Source organism: Prionailurus bengalensis, chromosome E4 (assembly GCF_016509475.1).
Source record: "Prionailurus bengalensis isolate Pbe53 chromosome E4, Fcat_Pben_1.1_paternal_pri, whole genome shotgun sequence".
Classification (NCBI taxonomy): Eukaryota; Metazoa; Chordata; class Mammalia; order Carnivora; family Felidae; genus Prionailurus; species Prionailurus bengalensis.
Genome location: NC_057360.1, coordinates 38,753,818 through 38,779,982, shown reverse-complemented (window position 1 = coordinate 38,779,982; position 26,165 = coordinate 38,753,818). Strand labels below are relative to the sequence as shown.

At 39.2% G+C, this 26,165-nt stretch overlaps 1 protein-coding gene across 2 annotated transcripts in view; it reads right to left on the bottom strand.

Annotated features, from left to right (window-relative positions):
* Nucleotides 1–1,848: 1,848 nt before the first annotated feature.
* Nucleotides 1,849–26,165, bottom strand: part of NR5A2 (nuclear receptor subfamily 5 group A member 2) — a 137,651-nt gene continuing 113,334 nt past the window's right edge. For both annotated transcript variants that reach the window (XM_043569544.1, XM_043569543.1), the window contains one exon: nt 1,849–5,177. In XM_043569544.1, the coding sequence (XP_043425479.1) occupies nt 4,930–5,177 (248 nt within the window). In that variant the 3' untranslated portion in view covers nt 1,849–4,929. The remainder of the gene's footprint in view (nt 5,178–26,165) is intronic.

The following is a 26,165-nucleotide window of genomic DNA, read 5'->3' as shown; positions in this document are numbered from 1 at the left end:
AGGTGTTTAGTGTCAAATTCATATTGGGGACACTCGGTGATCAGTCTAATTACACCTCCTTTTGCCCCTTTCCCAACAATTAAATACGCAACGTTTCATAGATTGGTTCTTAAGTTTTTCTGCAAACAAGTCACAATTACTGCCTGATATCAGTCACTGCATTATTAATTCCCAACTTAAAATAAAACAAATGCCTATGTGAAACAGTTAAAGTATTTCAAGAATATATATGTTGAGTGACTAAACTATACATTTCCTGTTCAGTGTTAAGGAAAATTGGTCTTCATTATTCCAGGGAAATGTCAAGATCACTAAGTATTGTAGCATTTTGACCTGTGTTATGTTGAGCAAACTCTCCACATGTTTCTCATAAAAAATATACATCAGAGATGGTTTCAAACTGAACGTCAAACTTAGTTAAAGGTACAAACCTCTTCAAAGTTATCGTGAATATCAAATATAACAATCACATGCACGTCAACGTGAGCCACTTTTTTCTTGGGGCTCCCTCATGCTGATGGATTTAGCAACTTCGTGAGTGTTATTCTGCGGGGAGTGAGGCCTCTGCTCTCATCAGCATGACCTCTGCCGGCTGCCGGGTTGGGCTTTGTAGAAACTCCCTCTCTGCCAAATTAAAAAACAAATGTGCATAACCACTTATAAACACATTATTTTAAAAGTTTATGTTCTATACTTTGCTGTACCTATGTGATGATTACCTGGGTGTATACATATGTAAGAATGTATCAAGCTGTACACTCTTCTGTATGCAAATTATAATTCAGTTAAATATGAATATACATTTTCAAATTCCATGGGATGTCAGCAAGGATAATTTTTTTTTTTATTAAGTTCTTCCTGGTAAGAGGTTGACCAGGGAGGTGTTTTATAGGCCACTATCTAGGTGCTTAAAAATCTTAGTTCTGTAATCTACCTGGCCCTACATATGGTGTAGAATCTGAGTCCTTGGTAGCTTTTAGCAGGAACCTAAGAAAAATCAGTGTCTGCTTGGCAAAGGGATGGTGACTTGTGCCAATCTCGACAGGGGTAGGGAAGGCAAAGGCAGGGCAAAAGGAGGTGGCTTTCCCTGGGTCACAATGTTTCATAAGCGTATGGCTTTGTGGCCCTTGCATTACTTTGTAGCAGGGGTAATTATTAATTACCAAAATGGATTTTGTAAACATCTCCAAAGGCTCCATGGTCCTGAAGGGGGCTACTTTCTAGGAGATAGACATGTTACTTTTCAGGGTTAAACTCCAGAAAGTGTTAAAGGCTTTTAGATTTCCAAGTTATTGAAATCTGTATCCTCGGCAGTGATTTGATCTTATTTCACATCTTTTCCTTTTGAGACAAATCCTAAGTGTCACCCTGGTTTAGAGACAGTGTGGTGTAGCATTTAAGAACATGAATCCTGGAGCCAAACTGCTTGGGTTCAAATCTCTGCTCCTTCACTGGCTAGTTTCTCAGTCTGTGCAAGAAGCTTTAAGAGGTATATAATAATACCAAATGGAGATGTTCTGAAGATCACTTGAATTAACAAGGCACTTGGTAAAGTTCTTACAGCACAGGGTAGACAAAAAATATAAACACTATGAGATTTTTCTGCCCATCAGTTGTGACAGTGAATAATATGAAACGCTTTATTTCATGTGTAGAGATGTGATGAACAGATTGACTTTAATGCTTCAAGTATCCAACCAAGGACAAGACTTCTCCAGATAACATCTACAGAGGGAAAAGGATCTATTCATGTGGAATTCTTTTGACTCCATTCCTACTCAAGTATCTAAATTACTGGACGCTTTAGTATGTAATAGAAAGAGGACAGCATAAAAACTTTGAAAAATCATCAGGCTGGGCATATCAATATTTATTGAAATACTGAAAAAAAATTCCATTTTGTTGAGAAATTCCTGGCAAGAACTGACATGACAATATGTATTTCACTGATACAGTAAGAAAACGTCAACAAGTAACTGACTTCACACTCTAAACATTGCATGGATTCAGGTCCAAGGTAGCTGCAGAAGATCTGTAATACAAATATTCAGACATTACAGATTGTCTGTTTACACACATAGACCAACTATAATAAACCAGGCTAAGCCAAAAACGTTTATATTTGAGTCTGCTTTTACTGATAAATCTTGTCATTGATAAGGCAGTTGCTAAGGAAATGTCTGGTTACAAAGTGGTCACTAATGAACACTAGAGAAATTTCATTTGCCAACTTTGGATGGGCCACAGACGTTGACTGGGGCGCATTCTTGTTTATCAACTTCTGTTCTTCATGATACCAGAAGTGTGGATGTAACTGTCCGTGTTGCCCGTCTTTCTAAGTGTACTTAGGATGTAATTTACTAGGTTAACAACATACCAATATTTGACATTTTTTTAGGTTTAATATTCAGTGGGGAGTACTCCATTATTTAAAATAAGAAAACATGGACTTTCAGAATTAATATATTTGGGTGGGTTTTTTGTTTTGTTTTTGCAATGTTAAAGACCCTCCAAATAACTATCCCACAAATCTCCTAACTGCCACCACCCAAGATGCACATACATGATGGAACCATTTCAGTAACGGTTAACAACACCCATTCCTCTCCGCGTGTCTTCTAACCAACCCGGTTTTTAACTGGAGAGAATAATGATGCTGTTAGTCCATTTCATGCTTTGCATATTGACTCTGGTCGGCTATTTTTCATTGCCCTTTGAGCCATGATTACAGGTGACTGAGATTTTGCATGAGGAGCTGTGGACACTCTGCTTAGTGAATGTGTACCCTTCATGTGGACGAATATTAGAGGAGATTAAGAAAAATAATAAAATAACCCTTTTTGTACACACAGAAGTAGTAACTAATATCTTTGGTATACAACTTACAATGCTTGTAAAGGAAACCAGGTAAGACTCCACCCCTGTTAAATTTACTTGAAATCAGAGGAAACTACAAGTCACATAATTTACAATAGATATTAAATAAACTACAGGAAGAATTATGAAGATTTACAGACATTTAATCAAGTGAATGATTTTAATTCATTAAGACCCTTTTCTGTCCCTGAACTATGTTCCACTAACTTGAAGACATGCTACAGTAAACACATATATTTGGTTTCTTCAGTCTTGGCTATATCTTATACAAAGGTGAAACCAAGGAACAATAAATTAGCATCATAATTGTCTACAGTTGAAACTATGATATACAATATAAATAAACTATTCAAAAGCCTGAAACATTTATGAAAAAATTAAGGGACTAGGAGATATTTATTTTTTACAGTTTCTACAAGTGATTGTGCCGCTGATAATCTCAAAAAAATTAAAGTCTAAATGAGATTCCCGTTTTTGATTTTAGTGTCTCACGACATACAATAATTAGGTACTGTGAAAAGTAATTACCAATCAGAAAAATAACATTAAGGAAATTACTGCTTTAGCTATTTTGTGATATCATAGTTCCCTCCCCTCCCCCCATAGGACCTAAAGAATGTAAACACTATCTTTTATTTGACTTTAAAGTATTAATACTTTATTTTAAACAAATGTTGATCCACGTCTGCACAGCTACCTCTCGGAATTGTGAAATAAGGCAAGACTTCCATACCTGTGGCATCACACGTTAATAATACTGCTATTGTCGTTGGGAGATATTGTTTTGCAATTCAATATTTGTTCTAGAGCAGACTTTGGTCTATGACTTTGAAAGGTCAGCATCACCCTCTTCCTCTCCCTTTCAGGGAAGATTTTGAATTACTTTATCATCTTTTCCATCCACATGTAAAAATCACTGTTTCCATTCTATGTTTAGGGGATGTTCGATTGCAACAAGCACGGGACTTGAGGCCATTTATTAGCCAACCCTTTTCTTTCTTTTTGCATAGCTTAACATGCTTCGGTTTTATTTTAAACTACTTGGCACTGTGACTATTTGACATCCCAGCAAAATATGCTTCAGGTTTTATTTTTAAACGAACTACAAACTTTGATGGTTAAAAAGACGGATGTACCCTAAGAAGCGTTTTGGTGAGAAATTGTTACGAAATCCAACAACGCCAAAGCCACGGTTCAGTAACAGTAGCAGAAATAAGGGCTAGCTTGCTTTAGCTATGGAGCATTTGCTTTAAAAGTTTGTAGTCCTTTCCCTTAATATTAATGCTTATATAAGATCAGAAGAGGGATACTGCCTGCTTCTTTTTTTTTTTTTTTTAACATTATGAACACATGACAAAACAAACCCGAACATATTTAAAATGGCAAGCTAACATATTAATAGACTGTTCTTATTAGCTGTTTGCAGGTCTAAGACACAGACATTCAAAATTATGCTTTTCATGATTTGGTGGAGCTATGAGTGGGTGTGGCTGAGCACAAGTCCGTAAGGACAGATTCTGTGATCACAGGATAGAAGGTGCTGGGTCCTTGAAGGAAGAGGGAAGGGCTATTACAGGTGTAGCTGATGGGTTTTTGAGTTGTTTTAGTTCAGCTTTAGCATGGAGGAATTCTGTAAGCTCAAATCCCCTGCTGTATAAGCCTAATTAACAACACAGATCAGTTCCTCAATTTCTTCACAGCGGAGATCAGTTTAAATATACAAGAATTGTTCTGTCCGTTTTTATTCCGATATGGTGTTGGTTTCCATCCGTGAGTTCAATTCACTCCATTATAATGTCTTTTACATGGAATCCTTTGGGGATGTGAAGCCTTTGATTCACAGTTTGCAATACAAATACCCTGATACATCATTTATTTGCTATTAAGTATTTGATTATTATGCCTTTTTAAATTCAATATCTTTAAACCAAGTTTTTAATTAGTGTTGCTTGGAGCAGTTCAGAGTATTTTTTTTTTTTTTTTTACTTCTGTTCTTCTTTTCCCCCCACCAATCTCTTTTTGTTTTGAAAGCAGAGCTTCTCAGGTTGTAACCTAAGCTCTTTTTGCATGCAACATTTCAATGAGGAGGTTATTATAGGGGACATCCCCATTCAGGTGCTTATAGTAGAGGTATTCTTCAGCCTGCATACTGATGGCCCGGATTTCGGGTAGTCGAAGAAGTAGCTGCCCAAATTTCTCTGTTTGCTGCGGGTAGTTGCACATTGTATAGTCCAGCAGGGCGGCATTGACTTGTTCCTGGACACCTTCTACCAGCTGGAAGTTCTCAAGGTTTTTGACATCTGGATTTAAAAAAAAAAAAAAAAAAAAAAAAAGCACAATATTTTAATGGCTTTTTGATTCCTATTTACTACAGCGGTGTGTTCAATTAATGGATGTATTTTCCTCCTGACATAAAGCATACTTTATACGCTGCTGAATATTCAGTAAGCCCCACTCACCAAGCTTCCTGGGAAAATGATCACAAAAGAGCTTTAGAAGAATGTCTTGTTGAAATTCTGCATATACCTCAAATCAATTAGACACCAATGGATTTTGAGCAAGGTCAACTCTTTTCATATCTTACAAAAGGAAAGGTTTGAGGATTCCTAAAGTAGAGGGATCATAATATATTGCCAGCAAATGAGTCCCTGGAGAAAGACCTATCTTAACCCAGTATATTACACAATTCATATAATTCTGTATTAATTTTTCTGACCCAAGGTGAAATCTGTGTCCAGGGTATGATGTAGTTAATTCTAATAAAAAGTGACAGGGTTCTTGTTTCTGTTTGACATTTTCTAAATGATTCTGAAAGCCTTTGACTTGTCTAGCCTATGCTAATGAACCATCTGGTACACCCCAGTGACTGCCAACAGAATATTCGCTACTGGGAACTCTCTAAAATATATATCTCAGTGACTAATGATCTTTATCAAATGAAAGCCTTGTCCTTTAGGCAGACTATGTGCCAGGATGGCCGGTGCCCTTTAACCTGAATGTGGCTTCAAAGTCTGATAAGTCTGATAACTTTGCTTTGCTTTTCTTTTTTTTTTCTTCTGGTCCTGGGTCACTCAGACACAGAACATGGACACAGGCAATTCATTCAACCTAACTCCTGGTGATGATCCAGTTGTTTTAAGGCATCTGCCCTAGAGGTCCTTATAAATATTGAATAAGGGAGAAACACAGAGTCAAAAAAAGACAGACCAACATACAAATGCATACACAGACAATGAGCACGGGAAAAATGGTTATGTTGGAATTTCTCTTCTGGAGTTTATTTATGTTAACTGCAACTTTTATACAATGTGTATATAGAAGCCTCTGGAAAAAAAATATAGATATGTGTGTTTACATACATCCACGCTAAGAAAGTAAACAGATGCGGACCCCTCCAGCCCTGTTTTATGTTCTAATTGGACAAAAATAAATAAGGATGGTTCTGAAGAAAACCACATAACACTATGATTAAAAGGTTAAATGTACTAAACTCAGTTAATAGTTACCATAGTGACTCATACCCAATATTTTTGCCACTAAACTTGGCTGTTAAACTTAGCCTGTACATGTGTGCATGTCCACTTTGGTATCTCCAAATGCTTTTTATTTTTTTTTAATTTTTCTAATTTTTTTAATGTTTATTCTTGAGAGAGAGAGAGAGAGAGAGAGAGAGACAAAGACAGACAGAGTGTGAATGGGGGAAAGGTAGAGGGAGTGGGAGACACAAAATCTGAAACAGGCTCCAGGCTCTGAGCTGTCAGCAGAGTCCGACATGGGGCTCAAACTCACGGACCATGAGATCATGACCTGAGCTGAAGTCGGACGCTTAACCGACTGAGCCACTCGGGTGCCCCGGTATCTCTAAATGCTTTTAGAAGAAGGTTACTTACTTGCCAGAAGGAAGGGAGTGGGAGATGGGCAAAATGGGTGAAGGGGTGTGGGAGATATAGGCTGCCAGTTATGGAATGACTAAGTCATGGGAATAAAGAGCACAGGATAGGAAATATAGTCAGTGATATTGTGCTAGCACTCTATGATGACAGAGGGTAGCTACCCTTACGCAGGGCATGGCGTAATGTATAGAGAAGTTGAATCACTATGTTGTCTACCCGAATCTAATGAAACATGGTGTGTCAACTATACTCAAATAAAAAAGTTAAAACAAAACCAAAAATAAACAAAAAACATTACCTTACATTTGCTGTTTAAATGGGTCTGGGATGATTTTAGTGTTTATATTTTGAGCCATAACTTTGCATTAAACATGCTTTCCCCCTCCCTATCCCCCAAGTCTCTGTCCCAAATTAAAACAGCGAGGAATTAGTAGCGAAACAGATACACAGTGGGAGCATTGGATACCACATCTATTTCAAAGTGAGATGGGAGAATAAAAAATATTTGCTTATTTATTAATGAGATGTACAAACAGACAAATGTGACACTTTTAGGAGCTCTGCCTCCTCTGTGGCATTTAAACTGGCAGGCAAGTTGTTGTCCACTTGACATTTAAAAAAATTTGTCTTTTAATGTTTATTTATTTTTGTGAGAGAGACACAGAGTGTGAGCGGAGGAGGGGCAGAGAGAGAGGAAGACACAGAATCCAAAGCAGGCTCCAGGCTCCGAGCTGTCAGCACAGAGTCCGACTCGGGGCTCGAACCCACACTCCCACTGGGAGATCATGACTTGAGCAGAAGTCAGACACTTAACCAACTGCACCACCCAGGCGCCCCATTTTTTTTAATGTTTATTTTTGAGAGAGAGAGAGAGAGAGAGAGAGGAGAGGGAGACACAGAATCTGAAACAGGGTCTAGGCTCTGAGCTGTCAGCACAGAGTCCGATGCGGGTCTCGAACACAGGAACAGTGAGATCATGACCTAGGCTGAAGTCGGACGTTTAACCGACCGAACCACCCAGGCACCCCCCCCCCCACTTGACATTTTATATCTGTAGCACTTTACACTTAATAAAGTATTTTCCATCTATTTTATTTAAAGTATTTTAAACATTATTTTTAAATTATTTAAAATATTTATAAATTTTCTAAATTATCTGAAAATATTTATAAATTTAGTTACATTTGGTTCAAAATTACAAAATGTCAATAATTGGAAATACCGTTGGTATGCTATAGCTGGGTCTGCCACAGAAGAATTTACATTCGTGTTAGCTTTTCCCCTGCTGCGAACCTTACGCTTTCACAGGCTCACATTCTGGTTACGGGTATAGGTCCTTCAATAAAGGATCGTGGCAGAAAGATAACATAATTTCAAAATAGCTCATTTGAATTTTGACAAATTTCTCAGCATTTTTTTCTTTTTGCCCTTCATCCAACTTCGAAGAGACAGAATTTAGCATCCTCCTTTACATCCGAGCAGAAAGTTGAAAAAGAAAACAAACAACGTTCGGGGTTATGGTGATCTAAACACAATGATAGAAAAACAACTGAAATGGAGTATTATTTGATACTATAATGAAAGATGTTCTCACAAGCAAGGAAAACTAACAATAGTCCTAGAGATTAATAAGGAGGATGTAGGAATTTGCACAGTATAAAAATGTAAGATAAATGAATAATAGTCTTTTAAGAAAGTTGTTTTGAAACTTTCTTTTTTTGATAAATGTATTTTTTGAGAACTAGGTTCTACGTTCTGTGATAAATAATGCCAGTCTGTTAATAATAATAAAAAAAAACTATTAAAAAACATAAAACAAAGGATAGATCCTAAGTCCTGGTTTATTTGTGTACTATTATCACTGAATGATCATGTAAAGTCTTCAAATCAGCATGTGCTGGATAATTTCTAGAAATGCTGGTCCAAACTGGTACCTTTCTCTCAAGTCTAAAAATATGTCCAATTTTCCTTCTGAAGGAACATATACACGTTTCCCATACTTTGGCCATATATAGAATTTTTTTCTAAAAGACATTAGAGTTGAATTGGCACGGCTGAGGGGCACCTGGGTGGCTCGGTCGGTTAAGCGTCCGCCTTCGGCTCAGGTCATGATCTCACAGTCCGTGAGTTTGAGCCCCGTGTCGGGCTCTGTGCTGACAGCTCGGAGCCTGGAGCCTGTTTCAGATTCTGTGTCTCCCTCTCTCTCTGCCCCTCCCCTGTTCATGCTCTGCCTCTCTCTGTCTGAAAAATAAATAAACGTTAAAAAAAAAAATTAAAGGGGCGCCTGGGTGGCTCAGTCGGTTAAGCGGCCGACTTCGGCTCAGGTCATGATCTCGCGGTCCGTGAGTTCGAGCCCCGCGTTGGGCTCTGTGTGGACAGCTCAGAGCCTGGAGCCTGTTTCAGATTCTGTGTCTCCCTCTCTCTGACCCTCCCCGTTCATGCTCGGTCTCTCTCTGTCTCAAAAATAAATAAACGTTAAAAAAAATTAAAAAAAAATTAAAAAAAAAAAAGAATTGGCACGACTGAATTCATTATCTCATTAAGCTATTTCTAAGAATGTTTCATTAAATCTCACAAAAGTTCTGCTGCTAACTGTCCCAAAGGTACTTACTTATTTTGTTTCTAGGTCTATGGAGGCAATTTGCAATTTGGTATCAACGATCCTGATATTTAAACTACATAAGGTTAAAAAAAAGAAGGAAAAAGATTTTTATTGAATGATTCTCATTTACTGACCAAGTAGTTCCGGGATCATTGCTGGGCTGGTGGACTCTACTTTTAGCTCTATATGCCTCTCACTTCATTTTGCACTGCTTTGTTAACTGTCCATTTCCCTAGCAGACTGACTGCAAGCATCTTGGCATGAGGACTGTATTAGTCAAAGCATCCCCAGAGAATTCTCCATTAATGTTTGCTTTATATCATTGGTGCATATGTCCAAGACTGATATCATTGTGACATTACCTACTACATTAAACTGTTATAAGCCAATTTCCTTTCTTTTTCTAATTCGAAACTGGCTTTCAAAACTTAATTTATATGATAGATATAGATAGATGAAATAAAATATTTGCAATGTGGTCTTGTTTTCTATCTAAAGAATCCTGGGTGAATCCTTTCGTGGTCTGAATAATCAAGTCTTAATGCTGAATAATCAGGTCTTAATTTACATGTTTTGCCAATGAGGATTTTCACTGGTCAGTTCTGCTTTAAGGGAAACGTGCCCACATCCTCATTTGGACTTGGAATAGGGTCCCTGCACTCCCACATTTCTTGCATCTCTGGCTTGAGAGGCAGACCTTGGTTTCTCTACCGTGGTTGAGATGCTTCACAAGGACCTAAAAGCAAGGGAGGACATGAATGACAGAATACAGATGACATCACCTCTCGGAAGACTTGGAATTTTCTCTTTTCTGTATTTACTTTTTAGGAGGAGTCCAGAAATTTAAGTGTGCTCCCACAATATGCATGGAATTAGTTTTTATGCTAATTCATGTCCTTTTGTGAAAATTCACACATGAAATACATTTAAAATCTGAAGCATTTTCTCTGACATATTTCTCCTACAAATCAAGCCCTATTCCACATTAAGTAATGAATGGGAGCTGGCATACTAGGGAGTCTAAACTCATCTATAGCAGGAGTCTGTAACACCAAAACTTCATGAATGGATATTAAATTACATGAGAAAACAAAATCTGAAAAATTATTACATGTTCTGGAGTCCTCAGAAATAATATGTTTCTGTGATTTGTTTATTTCCCATATTAAATACCACTGTAGCATATTTGGGATTTTAGAAAGAGACTCAGCTGGAAGAAGAGAGATTGATAGGAGACCAGAATTCCCACCAGTTCTTCTGTGAGATCTTATGCTAGATCTCACAAGTCTCCTGCATTTGGCCCTCCATGTTCTCCTTTGAAAGTGATATAGGCTTCATTGTAATACAATTTAAAAATACAAGTTATGAACTCTATCATTGCAAATTCGGAGTTGGAAATTGTATGTAAACAGTCAGAGGCATCCCCAACCCTTCCTCTATAGCCTTTAAATTTTGATAACTGGCAAAAGCATTTTGGCTTCTCCTCTAAGTATCAATCTCTTATCATCTATTCTACTTTATTCACTCAGGGACTAATTACCAACTTTTTATATGAAGCAGCATTACGATAAGCTCACAGTGGCATGCTCAGATTTTTTCCATCCTTATTGGAAAGTAAACCCTTAGGTCTTCTTGAATATATTACAGTACTGGCTTCTCAGTCATACACAGCACTCAGATTCTCTCTGAAGATGAAGATCCTGATTTCTGCCTCCCTGGTTCCTGCCGCGTGGCACAGCCTGTGAATCTTCCTGTTCAGCAGTTTTTTCAGTGATGGGTCCTTTCTCTAAGCAAGGGGGCTGGGGGGCTGGGAGGCTGGAGGCTCAAAAAGAGTCTCCTATCTTTTGCTGAGAAGATAATTACCTTTGCTAATTTCTCACAGGTGGGGAGAAAATTTTATCTGGCCCTTTAAAAAATATGAAAATGGGAAAAAGAGGTAGAACGCTTCTTTTTCCTTGAGGCATCTGGAGAGATGACAATCTATAAATTGGTCCTCAGAAGACCCTTTCCTTTACTAAACCAGAAAAGGAGAAAGGAAATGAATTTTCCGTAAGGAATTAATTTTTACAATTATTTTTTAAAGGGCTATATTTAAATAATTTATGTAAATAATTTTAAGAACTTTTGGAGAGATACCTGTTACATTCTTTTCCTACGAACAAAGTTCACTTAATAAAGAGTGAGGGCTATTTAGGGGTTGGAGATGGGAGGGTAAGAGATTTTTAGTGGGGATGTCTAAAGTTAAATCATCATGTCTCCAGCAAAACTTCAAACCCAAGATTTTAAATTCATCACTGTTAAGTCCCCCACAAAAATGTGTTTGTATGCATATGCTTATTAACCCAAGAGCTATTTTTAGCAACTAGAATATACAAGTGGGTGCCTTCCTATGCAAATTACTACCAAGAAAATGTAACTCTTTGGCAGGAGCTGTGTGTAGAAATGTGGACAAATAGCATATGCATTATTTATGTACATAGAAATAACAAGCCCTTACAAATGATTGAGGCTTTGTAGCTTACAAAGTACTCTAACATGCATTATTTATTACTTCACACCTTTATGTATATGCAATATACGAATTCATTCATTCGTTCATCCATCCATTCATCTGTTCATTCATTCATCCATCCATTCATTCTGACAGCCCTGTACCAGGTCACGAAGACACGGGAATAAAACAAAAGTCTCTGTGTTAAGTAGTTTATTTGATGTAATAGAGAGAAGCAGTGGGTGCCTGGGGCACACACAGGAAGAGCACCCCTGGTGAAGGTCCCAACTGAAGGGTTTTGAAAAATGGGTCGGAGTGAGTTGTGCTACCCATGGAAGGAAAGGCCGGGGACGCCCCGCACACAGTATCCGATATACAAAGACTCAGCGACCAGGAGAAAAAAGAGGTCCTGGGAACACCGTAAAGCAGCTTAACTTTCATGCAGAAGGAGAGCAGAGGGGCAAGATAAGGATGGACCATAAGGTTTAAGACTGAAGGACACTGAGCGTCAGAAGGGGTCTGGATTCTGTTCTGAAAGCAATACAGAAGCACCAAAAGATTTTAAGAAGGAAACAGTCAGCTCTCTGACTTAGAAAGAGCACGCTACCAGAAGTATGGAGAAGGGATTGGTCTCATGAAGGGAGGACCACCCAGGAGGCTGTCACAGGAATAAAGGTGAGACGTATGGTGGGCCATGGGCTGGAATGGACTTGAAAGGCATCAAAACGGTTGACTCGACAGGGATTCTAGGCCCTGAACAGAGAGTAGGAGAGAGTGAAGGTGCTGGATGACTTCTGGGTGTCTGACAAGGGAGGAAGGTGGTGGCTGTCCTACTGGCAAGAGGCAGAAGAGCATATTTGAGGAAGCAATATTTAATGAGTCTAGGTATAGACACGTTGAACTTAAGGAGCATGTGGAACACTCAGTAGCTATGAAGGAAATGGCTGGAAATAAAGGTCCAGACCTCAACAAAAAGGCCTAGATGGTGGTATAGACTGGGGGCTCATCAATGGACAGGTGATGGATGAAACCCCAGGGGTCTATGAGGATGTTTAGAGAGAGAAGAGGCCTAGTTGCAGGGTTCTGGAGAAGGCTAACTTGTAAAGGATTCTTTCTTGAGAAGGTATTATAGGTATTTTGAAATTAAGACCGAGAGATTAAATAGCTTTTCTAAGATCTCAAAGGATGCCAGACCGGGGGGGGGGAGGAGCTAACATTTCCAAGCACTAGTCAATATGCGAAGGATTTTTTATATGCCCTCATTTAATACTGCTAAGGTATTATTCTCTTCATTCTCTAGATAAAGAAACAGATTTACGGGGTTGCGTAACTCTACTTCCTCAGCTAGTAAGACACAGACCCTGCTACCTGGGTCTAGAGTTCTTGGACCCTGCCCACAAGATGTTCCACCCGCAGAGCTGGGAAATGGACCTTGCAGGGCTTGTGACTTTCAGGTGCTGGAGCCTGTTTATCCCTACTGTCACAGCCTGCAAGTTTCTGCCACCTGCTGAGGTTGGAGAATGGGATGTCCTGGTTAATCAAATAGTTCATCTTCTAAAGGGTCTCCTAACACATGGACAGTTTTCCAAGAATTTGAGTGAAATAATATACTTTTGACATTTATACTGATATGTAGCAAACCTTAATTCATCTTTGATGATTTTGAAGGAGATTTAACATCTCAAATGCCACAGAGCATTATTATAAAAAGCAGTCACAATTGAGACTGAGTACAATCTAGAGTCATAGAGTGCCTTCTTGGGGACCTTTTCTGGGCAGTCCCCACCCCGGCCCTTTCCACTGAGACTCTAAGGGCTAAAAAATAAGAGTTTCTGTCTGCTTCATATATGGAGTTTAGGCAAAAGGATTCCACTAATTTAAAAAAAAAGTTTGAAGGGCACCTGGGTGGCTCAGTCAGTTGAGCATCTGACTTCAGCTCAGGTCATGATCTCACAGTCCGTGAGTTCGAGCCCCACATCAGGCTCTGTGCTGACAGCTCAGAACCTGGAGCCTGCTTTGGATTCTGTGTCTCCCTCTGTCTCTGTACCTCCCCCACTTGCACTGTCTCTCTCTCTCTCTCTCACTCTCAACAATAAAATAAACATTAAAAAAAGTTTGAAAAGCACTTGATTTTGTGGTTACAATAACATCGTGCAAAGGGAATGTGGTCTAATATAATCTCATTGACCAGGCCAATCAAGCAAGTCATTTAATCCTCCCGAGCCTGTTTTTCTATCTGCAAAATATAGGAAATAACTCTCCTAGTCTCTTAGGATCATGGGAAAGTAAAATATATTTGAATTAAATATGAATAAACTTTAAAGATGTACAAGTATTATATACACACAGGGCACTATTTCTTAAAATTTGAATGATAAAATCTGAAAATATTACCAATAAAATATTAAAGTTTGCAGATTAATTTGTTTGCTTCCAACACACATCCTACACAGCAGTCTGATCATTTCCCTGCCATGAAGTTTCATGGACAAAACAGAATCTCTCATGTTACAGTTTTCCAAAATTAATAGAAGGCACCGTGAGTGCCTGAAAGTTTATCCCATCCTCAATCACCAAGAATATTCAAGAACATGAGACCAATTCTTAAGGTCGGTTAAAGACTTTTCATTCTATGATACTAATCTTGAAACCCAATTTTCCCAACTATAAATGGCAGTCTGCACAAAATGCTTCTACTAAGCCAGTGCCCAGCATAGGTCCCGGAGAAACCCAGGCTCAGGAAATGTCATTGCATAAAGGATGTCACCTGAAGCAGTGTCTGCTCTTTGGTCAATTTTTTGATCATCATATGTCATCCTCAAGAGGCAGCAGACATTGGGGGCACTTGGGTGGCTCAGTCTGTTAAGCGCCCGATTTCGGCTCAGGTCATGATCTCATGGCTCATGAGTTCGAGCCCCACATCAGTCTCTGTGCTGACAGTTAAGAGCCTGGAGCCTGCTTCAGTTTCTGTGTCTCCTTCTCTCTCTCTCTCAAAAATAAACAAACATTAACAACAACAACAACAAGGCAGCAGACATTTAATTCCTCACTAATTAAATGTCTTTATTTTTAGTCTTAATTCTGTTTCTAACTGTGAGATCATAAGCACGTTATCATTGTTGTCATTTTGGCCCTCAAGTTTTCCTCATCTGTGAACTTCAAGGTTGGACTTGGTCTCTACTGTCACCCACAGCCCTAAGAGTCTACGACTATATGATTAGGAATTGAAGTATCAAAGGGAAGATTCTGGATTGTCAACAAACGGGAACAAGCATGACTCTGCAATCACTCCAATAGACTATCACCTGTTTCTCTGCTTAACTGTCTGGAAAGTACTTCAATTCTCCAAGATGGTTTTTGACCTGGATGACAAATTATTTCAAACTTTGTTTACTATATAGCTATGATAGAACACGATGTGCCAGAGGAAAAATGGCATTAAATTCATTTAAAGTAGCTCCCTTCTTTATAGGGAACAATGTAGCTTTTGCATGCACAGAAACAAAGCTCACAGAAGTTTCAAAGCTAGCTCCTGTGTGCTGACACATATCAGGCATCTTTTCCCAGTGGGCACAGAATACAGAAATGAATACAAATGGCATCACTTAAATACTTTGAGCAAAACAATATTCCATGAGTTTGCATACATTTCTTTCTCAGAAGAAAACTGAAATCTTTTTTCATAGTCTAACCCTGAAACCACATCTGTTTGCCTCACTCCCCTCCAGACACTGGTCTTCCTGCTCTTCTTTAATACACCAAGTTTCCTTTGGCCTCAGGACCTTTGCACTTTCACCTATCCCTCATTCTGGATAGTTCTTCCCCTACTGTGTAGGACTCACTCCCTCACTTCGCTTCAGCCTCTGCTCAAATAACATCTACTCAAAAAAGCCTTTATTGATCACCCCTTCTAAAAGAGCTCTGCTTCACTATCAAATCACTCTCTGGGCCTTTACTCTGCCTTATTTTTCTTTAAAAACGTATGTACTACATCAAAGATATGTTTGTACACCCATAGTTGTTCATAGCAGCATTGTTCACAATAGGCAAAAGGTAGAAGCAACCTAAGGGGCCATTGACCAATAAACGGATAAACAAAATGTGGTATCTACATACAACAGAATAGTCAACAGCTTCAAACAGGAGGGAAATTCTGACACCTACAAGGAGGGCATTGGGCTAAGTGAAACAAGCCAGTCACGAAAAGACAAATACCCTATGATTCGACTTATATGAGGTACCTAAGAATAGTAAGTTCATAGACAGAAAATAGGATGGTGATTGCCAGGGCCTGGGACAGGAGGAAATGGGGGTTGTTTTCGATTAAGTATAGAGTTTTAGTTTTGCAAGACGAAAAGAGTTCCGGAGATTGGCTGGAAAGAATGTAAATGTACTTAACACTCACGAACTGTCAACTTAAAAGTGGTTAAGATGATAAATTTTATGTTATGTGTATTTTACCACAATTAAACATTTAAAGATGTATGTGTAGGTTTTTAAACATAATATAACGACACTTGTGAATCCACCACTCTGGAGCAACAAACAGCACATCAAACAGAACAACACCCTTCAGGCTATTTGTGTGTTCCTTTCGGGAACTAATTCCTGATGCCCCAGAGTGACCACTACCCGGTTTGTGTTTACTCTTTCCTTATATCCCTAAACTATATATTCTTATTGTTGCTTGTTTGACTGATATTATGTTACACATTTATTTGTCTAATTTTTAAAATTGCCCACCACCCTCCCAAGAAGGAAAGCCAGGATGGGAGGGACTTGGTCTAACTTGCAGCTGCACCCTTAGCACCCAGGCCAGTGCTCAGCACAGAGAAGATCTTCAGTGTGGCAGCTCCCCTTACCGTGGCTTTGCCTTCCACGGTTTCAGCTACCTGCATGCAGTCAACTGTGGTCTGGAAGCAGATGGTCCCACATCTGATGTGTCATCAGAAGCTCGGGAGCTGCCTAATGCTACATCACACCGTCCGCATCCTTCACTTCACTTCACTTCATCATGTAGGCATTTTATCACCTCACATCATCACAAAGAAGATGGGTGAGTACAATAAGGTATTTTAAGAGAGAAAGACCACATTCACGTAACTTTTCTTACAGTATATTGCTCGATTTCTTCCATTTCATTATTAGTTATTGCCGTTTATCTCTTACTGTGCCTAATTTAGAAATTAAACATCATCATAGGTATGCATTTATAGAAAAAACATAGTATGTACAAGGGTTCGGTATTATCCACAGTTTCAGGCATCCACTGGGGGTCTTGGAACATTTCCCCCACAGATAAGGGGTCGGAGGGGGAGGGGGACACCACAAATATGCCAGGAATGAACAAAGAAATTTCTTGATTAAATAAATGCTGCTCTGCCCCAAACCAAAACCTTTTTCTTCTTCCTTTTTTTTTCTTTTTTTGCCTTGACATACTACTATTCTTCCATATCAAATTCACGGCAGACTTTATTTTTGTTTCACGCAGAATTATTTCATAACAGTAAGCAAAAAGCATGAAGTCCATTATGTATTGTGCTTTCTTGGGAAAGAGTCAAAAGGGAATGTTGGCTGTGTGCTTTGACTGTAGTGCCAACCTTGCCTGTTCTTCTTGAATCATTTGGACTCTCCTATGTGTAGAACATTTTATTTTGCCATGTTTCACACATTTACCAGCTCACTCAGTGACCCATGCTGAAGGCTACAGAATACGACTTAAGGTTCTGCAGATACACCTCCTTATTGGACATCTCTTCCCGAATGGCTGGTGGGTATCTCAAACTCACAGTGTCCAAAACTGAGCTCAGTCTCTCCATTGTTTCTGAGCCTGTTCCTTTTCTTGTTTCCCCTGTATCAATTATTGGGCCACTATCTCCCAGGACTCAGAACAGACATCACTGCTCCAGGAAGCCTCCTTCGAGCCATCTCTGTTGAATCTACAGCACCTTCCATTTGCCTATCACATAGGTCAACGGGTATCACATGGCTATCTGACTGTCAATTTTGAGAACAGGGATATATCTACCTTCTTAATGGTTACACTTCCTTCCCCAGGCCTCGCACAATGCCTGGACAGAGCAGGAGACAACTTCACGCTGGTCGAATGAAAGAATAACATTCACGTTAACTCATCCATCATCAATCTTCCTCTTGCTTGTGTCTCAAAGATCTTCCAAATATTTCCAATCATATCTTCCCTGTCACACTTTTCTTGATCTTCCAGGCACTGAACTGTACCTTGCCTCCTCTACTAGGCTGTGTTCTCTTGGAAGGCAGGGATCCTGTCTTATGTTTATTTCCCACACAGCACAAGCAAAGCACCACCCAATACATGTACACCCAATACATGTACACAGCACAAGCAAAGCACCACCCAATACATGTACACCCAATACAAAGCTTGCTAATTTGAATTAAGGTCCCACGAATATAAGGCATATGCAAATCAACCCCCTAAGAATATACTGAGCACCTTTTATGTGCCAATAGTCCTAACTACTAAACTCTTAAATAGTTTTAAAGTTCCTCACCTTGTTAAATTCATAACCAATTTCAAATACAACAGTAGGACACATTTCCTGTCATTTGTCTCTAGGTAAAGTATAGTTTGATTTAAAATTGAAGGAATTGAGTTCAGAGATTTAGGGGAAGGGAAAACATTTGGTTTGTCTGATGTTATGAATTGGTAACCTGATATTGAGGAAAATCTATTTTGGGGCTGTATTGGGTTAAGGGGCCTCATGAGCTGACATGGGACATCCAGTTTTCCTTCTATGTATAAATTTACAATTTGTTTTCCAAAAGCCTTGGGGATAAAAATGAGGAAGGAAGGCTATCCTAAAGAGTTATTTTAAAATCATGAATTAAAATAGATCTTATGTTTCATCAACCTCTACATACCAGATGATAGCAAAAACCACATTAAAATGCTTGGAGAATGAAAGGCAAAAACAAGGTCTCTGGCTGGGATTTGACTGAATATTCTGAGCCAGGAGAACAAAATTTGAAGGGGCATGCGATGGGGAAGTTTTCTGGTTTCCCCCTCAATTTCAAATAAAGTAAAGCTGTGTGTCAAAACAGACCCAGCACTAAGGGCAAATACACACAATGCTTCTTAACAGGTAACTTCTCAAGTGCACATGACGTTTGCAGCTGCCCGGGCTGGCCGGCCTTGGAAGTCACAGTCCTTATCTTGTGTAAAGACCGTCTGTCCCCTCAGAATACGAAATGTCCACATTCATAAACAAGCAGCCCTTCCTGAGAGGAAAGCTCTTCACTCCATTCTGGTAGTCACGCCCTAAAACAGTTTTTGATTCATAAGTTTGCATTTGATTTCCATTCAGGAACTTTTGTGATTTTGTAAAGTTTTCTTATTCTCTCGGAATAAGATATGAGGTTCAGTTTGTTCAGGTGGTAAGTCAAGACTATGAATAAACCAACGTTATCATATGAAAGAGAATTAAACAGGCAGATCCAAGTGGGGATATATTAAGCCAAATTTAAGCTCCAGTTGTTGAATTTAGCCTGTACTAGATGTCTGGTTTGCCTCGGGATAAATTCAGCTTTCCAGCTAATCGAATGAGGAAAACTGCCTCAGGTATGATAAAATTTACAAGAGAACGCTGTCCAACAGTTCTTGTTAAAAATATTAGCTTAAAGGCATTCTTATCGTCTTTGGGATGAAGACTGTATTTGCATTTAATTATTTGATCTCAAACTTTTATGAACTTGGATCAAATATTAGCTTAGCCAATTAAAATATTATTTTGTGTGAGTGTGGCTGAGAGCCCAATTCAGTTCGACTTACTCAGCTTGGGTAGTGATCTACAACTTTCTTACTGACTCTTTCTGAGAGAGGATTTCCAAGAGGTAACAAAGGCAACATTTAAGAATTTACATGGATGATTGGTAAACAAGGCACTGTATTGGAAATGAAGAGTTGAAACATTTCCCCACATTATAGCATTAGTCCAGAAGAAAAAAGATGTGGTCGTCTAGATATTTCCACTCATACAATCAATCAATACTCCTTCATAATTCAGCATTTGAAATAAATCCCTTTCTTTACAACTACTCATGTTAGCCCATCGGCCACATTGCAGGTGCACTGCCAGGAGCAGCTTCCTGTGCAGCTTTGCTTCCCCACAGAAGCCCGGGTAGGGCTTGTTGTTTCTATCCTCCGGGTCTCCCAGGGTGGCGAGGGATGTAGCTCATGCAGAAATGGGACAGGGATGAGCAGGGAAGCGAATGCCATGGGGGAAAGGCTTACACGAAACTGAAGAGCAGCAGAACACTCTTTAAAAATCCTTTCAGAGTGGAATTGTTGAAAAAAGGAGTTCAACAATTTCTACAAAATAATCAGTTTATTTTATATAACTCACATGACTCAGACCTCAATGCCCATCGTGGATTGGGCAGGAAACTTCGTAAAATCTTTGGCTGAACTTAGTCCTCTGGTGCCAAGGCCAGGAAATGGGAGGACTCTCAAGTGCCAGAAGGACACAGATATGGTCCACTGTCCTGAGCTGCTAACCTCCCCCAAGTCCCTGGAGTGATGTGACCCTGAGGGCGGCGGGGGGGAGGGCCATCTGTGATGAATTGCCTGTAATACCTCCTATGGGCATACAGCTGGAATGATTAGATATGAATGAAGTCAAACCACTGGAGAACCACTGCCTCCCTGCTTCTCAGTTCTGACCTCACTCATTTCAACAGGAGTTTGAAACCAAGATAGGAATATAATATACTTGTCATTTTAAAGAGTAAGTATTGATTATTTTAAAAGAATGAAACACATTACGGTCAGGTCAATACAAGGATGTATAGAGGGTATGAAATTTGGCCTCCCAAGCCGCAAGAAGCATAGAATATGGAAAACATTACGACAAATGTCCCACAGTGTGTATTGTTGGTTCACTAATTAAGACTCAGCAACTTGAACTCCATGCTAATTCAGACATTGTATTTCGGTTTTATTTTTGATAAGAAGTTTACAGATGCCTTTCTCTTTCATACTCATGAGCAATTCTGTCTAAACCCAGCAGCAGAAGCAGAAATTCAGGAAATGAAGGGTATTATGAATGTGTCATTTATTTTAAAATCCAAGTTTTAAATGTTAAAAGACCGGTTATAAAGTCTATGTAAATCTAGGCTTATTGTGTATTACAATTTCTGAAAACAAAATATTTGCTTAGTTCTTTGAATTTTTATCAAAACCCTATCATCTATTTTATGTAACTTCTCCCGACACTCGGGCAGGTCTGCCATTAGCCTTTCTGAGAGAGACACACAATGAATTAAGATAGAGTTGGGAGCAGGGTGAGGTATTTTCATGTTACATCTGACATTCCCAACCTCCTTTAGTTGCACCACAACGTATTAACTACATTACTCTACAGAAAGCATTGGGTTGGGTTATTAAACTTGCATTTCTTTAAGTACATGTTAAATTCAGCTTTTTGTTGCCAAGTTGAATTTTTCTAAAGTAGTGAGGTTTATTGTACATTCTATGTCTGTTTCTACTTGTACCAAAAAGTAACATCACAATCATGAAAATTCTTGCAGCTTTATGCCCTTCTGAGAACTGTTGTTTACATACGCCTCTTCTAAATACCCAAGTCTTACTTTTTTAAGTTTGTAGAGTTCAAGACTAGTCTTCAAGAGCTAGATGCACTTGTTACTTATTATTACATCATTTCCCTTGGCTTATCACTATTCTGGTCAGTAAGATCAGAGGTTGAAATGAAGGGGGAAAAATCATTCAGATGACCAATACTTATTCTGAATTATTTGGACTGTAAAAAGAAAAGAGAGGTCTTTGGGGTGAAGAACTAAGGCATAAGAGAAACTGATGACCTAACAAGATCATTAAAACTAAATACTTATCAATTTTGGGGACATAACTTAAATTAATAATTCATCCAATTGCTCAGGGATATGCATTTGTATGTGAAAGACAGAAAATCTATATTTCCAATTTGTTTTGTATTTGTTTAACCATGTGGCAGAGAAAATAACAGGAAAGATTAGTCTAAGAACTTCCAAGAGCTTTAAACATTTTGCAAAGGAAGCTACCTTTTTTTTTTTTAAAGCATGATTATGGATTTTACTAAGACAGTGATAGTAATGATACTAAAATATCTCCTACGTGATATTTGTTTTATAAAATGCTATGTTCAATCCTAAGCCCTATATAGCAAGGGAACTAAAATTGTGTTCACCATACCTTTTCACGCCCAGATATCATTAATTTAGGAGACAGAAAATGTTTATGCTCCTGTAGTTGCATTACAGCCAACTCTTGATTATTTAGGGGAATTATGGATATTTGTATTTTCCATAGCTGGGAAAAATGAAAAGAGGTGATTTTAGATCTGTGAACACTCCACTAATCAACTAACCTTGGAATGAGGAAAGTGCTCAAAGTCCTCTTCTCATCTTTTAAAATGTATTTTAACAGGAATTACCATGAAGTAGGACAGTGCACCTGGTTTGTAAAGTATCATTAGCTATTTCACCTTTCTGCCATGTTGACTTTGCTGACCAGGACACATCTCCACCCTGTAGCCCACCTCATGCTGTGCTAAAGGAAAGCTCAGATAGGGTTCTTCCTGAGCCCAAAGCATCTACCGGCTTATACAGACAGCGGCTCCTGAAAGACATCAGGAATAGCATTAATGATACTCTTAAGCTGCTCTGAGCAATTCACTGTGCTCTCTCCCCCAGGAAGTGCTCGGGTCCACTGACATTCCTTACAGCTCAGGGTACTATTCCCTTGCCTCTTAAGTAGGCCCTCTGTGGAATTTGCCCCCAGAGAACCATTACTGTCTCCTGGGGATTTTCAAACGTAAGTATATCCAGGCCATAAGACAAAATACCGAATACTCTTCACATTGGCCGCATGGTGGCCCAGTGAGTAGACCCACATCCAATTTCAAGAGCAGCCCTGGACCACTTATGCTTTTCCAAGTTTAGTTGGTATTTAATAACAGCTGTCATCTTGTGAAATAGAGGATTTTTTTAAAAATGTTTAAAACTCGATTTTTGGATTATCTGTGGATTCAATGGTGGCCTTAAGCTTCCATTAACAGAGAAAATCAGGGATAATGTTTTAAGTTCCAACATGGTGAAATTAGCAAATTGGCAGTGAGCAGTCAGTGATGACTTCAGAACCACCCACTTCTATGTGGAATTCTTTTGAAAGCAAACTGTGGTGTGGTTGTTTTTTGGTTGTAAAGAAACAAAGGGACTTCCATTTCCCAAATTTTAAAATAAACTTTTCTTCAAAGCATTAAAACCATCTTTAAAAAAATGATTCTTGACATGCTTAGATGTCTGTCTCCCAGTCTATTGCATAATTAATAATAAGTAAAAATCATATCTTTTGCGGCTCATTTTAAACTCTACAAATGTCATCTGGATACAAAAATATTTCTTTTAAAGATGCATAAATCTGGGGTGCCTGAGTGGCTCAGTCGGATAAGCGGCCAACTTCCACTCTGGGCATGATCTCACAGTTTGTGGGTTTGAGCCCTGCGTGAGGCTCTGTGCTGACAGCTCAGAGCCTGGAGCCTGCTTTGGATTCTGTGTCTCCCTTGCTCTCTCTGCCCTTCCCCCAATTGTGCTCTCTCTCTCTCTCTCTCTCTCTCTCTCTCAAAAATAAATAACCATTAAAAAATTTTTAAATGTGTTTAAAAAAATAAAGATGCATAAATATTAGATTTCATGAGGTGGAGAGAGCAACTGTTTATCTTTTCTAACACTATTTCAAAGCAAACGAATCCCTCATCATCCAACTGATATATAATCAAGAACAGTTCTTATTTCTGTGATTAAAACAAAAGTCATGGTGGAAAGGAAGTCAGCTGGATATACAGAAATATGTATTATCTTGCAACAGCTGTCTAAGCATTTTTAGTTTGTGAACTATGTGACTTTTATATTTATTATTGGTGACCTACTAACTAATAATTATAATGTCAGCAATGAACATTTTCTTTAAAGTAAACTCTATGCCCAGTGTGGGGCTTGAACTCATGACCCAGAGATCAAGAGTTGCATGTACACTGACTGAGCCAGCCAGGCACCCAGCAATCAACATCTTTTAAGTGTCTATCTGGGTTAGTGCCATCTCATTTAATACATAAGACAATCCAGTGGGGTCAATATTGTTATTATTATTAATCCCACTTCTGTGCAGGTTGGTGGCAGAACTGGAAACTGGATTGGAATCCAGTTCTTTGGATTCTAAAGTTGTGCCCTCCCTGCCTATAATTACATCCTGCTTTTTGTATTCTGGAGACTATGTTTTTGGTGGGAGTGGAGGGAAGAGAGAGAGCTCACAAGGTGCATTTCTTCCAGCCTCTCAAAGCTCTGCTGAATCTTGGTTCCAGAGGTGTGAAGATAGGTATTTTTCTAAAGCCATGTCTACAAAGGAGGTCCCTCTGAGATGCATGGATGTGCAAAAACATTGATGGATCAGTAAAATGAAACATCTTTTTAAACTTCTGAAAAAGCTTCCAACTACCTAGGCAGATGCCAAAACAGTAAGGGTGTGGGGCAGATTAGAGACAACCTAAACCGGGCATCAGTGTATGAACAAAGCAGCTTCCGAACTACATGCCCATTACTGTTTCTAAGACCCTTCCTAAATGTTTTGTTGGAATTCCTATAGTGTCTTTGACGATCAACTTCTTATTTCCAAGCGATAGATTGCTAAGGGGCCACCAGAGGAGAGGGGTCCCTCTGGCTCTCGAGTGTCACCCATTGCTCTGTGGTGACTCACGAGGGCCAATGTTTATTACTATTAGTTAAAACAGTGCAAGGCCAGTAGGTTCCCTCTCACACTGTCAGGCTTCACTTGTTAGGGGACTAGAGGGAGCTAAGAGATGGTGTGCGGCCTCTGCCTGAGTACTGACCTGTCCCTTTCCTGAATATGTCAAGTGAGCATGTCGGCCACCAGCGAGTGGGAAGTCTTCGCACAGGAAATAACACCACCTGTGAAGCCGATCACAGAACACTCCCACACTACTTAGTACTCTTAATCATCCTTACACACGTACAGCTTCATGACTGCTGAGACAAATTTGAAGGGAACATACACTGGGGAGTTGAAGGAAACAAGAACAGACAGGGAATCCCTGTGGATGGAAAGATATTTCTGGAATAATGCAGTGGATGTTATAAGTATACTTGTGAAACATAAAAATATCCAAAATTATTTTTCTTAGATAATGTGCGTAAGTAATGCACCCATTTTAAGAATTCAACTGGAGGGGCGCCTGGGTGGCGCAGTCGGTTAAGCGTCCGACTTCAGCCAGGTCACGATCTCGCGGTCCGTGAGTTCGAGCCCCGCGTCAGGCTCTGGGCTGATGGCTCAGAGCCTGGAGCCTGTTTCCGATTCTGTGTCTCCCTCTCTCTCTGCCCCTCCCCTGTTCATGCTCTGTCTCTCTCTGTCCCAAAAATAAATAAACGTTGAAAAAAAAAAAAATTAAAAAAAAAAAAGAATTCAACTGGATCATAAGATAATATTTATGCCAGGGCAATTCTGGAATAGTTCTTTTGACATATGACCTTCCTTTATTTTTTAAAAGTTTATTTATTTATTTTGAGAGAGAGAGAGAGAGAGAGCGCACAAGCAGGGAAGGGACAGAGAGAGAGGGAGAGAGAGAATCCCAAGTAGGCTCCACACTGTTAGTTTGGAGCCAGATGCGGGGCTTGAACCCATGAACTGTGAGATCATGACCTGAGCCGAAATCAAGAGTCAGATGCTTGGGGTGCCTGGGTGGCTCAGTTGGTTGAGCGTCTTGACTTCAGCTCAGGTCATAATCTTGTGGTCCATGAGTTCAAGCCCCGTGTAAGGCTCTGTGCTGACAGCTCAGAGCCTGGAGCCTGCTTCAGGTTCTGTGTCTCCCTCTCTCTCTGCACCTCCCTAATCACACTCTGTCTCTCTGTCTCTCAAAAATAAGTAAATGTTAAAAAAAAAAAAAAAAGCCAGATGCTTAACCAACTGAACCACCCAGGTGCCCCTCCTTTATTTTTTAATTAGGAAGAAAATTCAAATCTGATATGATTAGGGAATGAAATAACTATAATCAGAGTTGCCTTTGCTTAGTGTATATATGACTTTCTACAACTAGCTTCTTCTTTTCTTTCTTTCTTTCTTTCTTTCTTTCTTTCTTTCTTTCTTCCTTTTTCTTTCACTCTCCCTTTCTTTTATTTCCTCATACATTACTACTTCATTCTTATATATTCTCACTTCCTGATTAAAATGTATTTTTTCACTATACATATTTAAAAA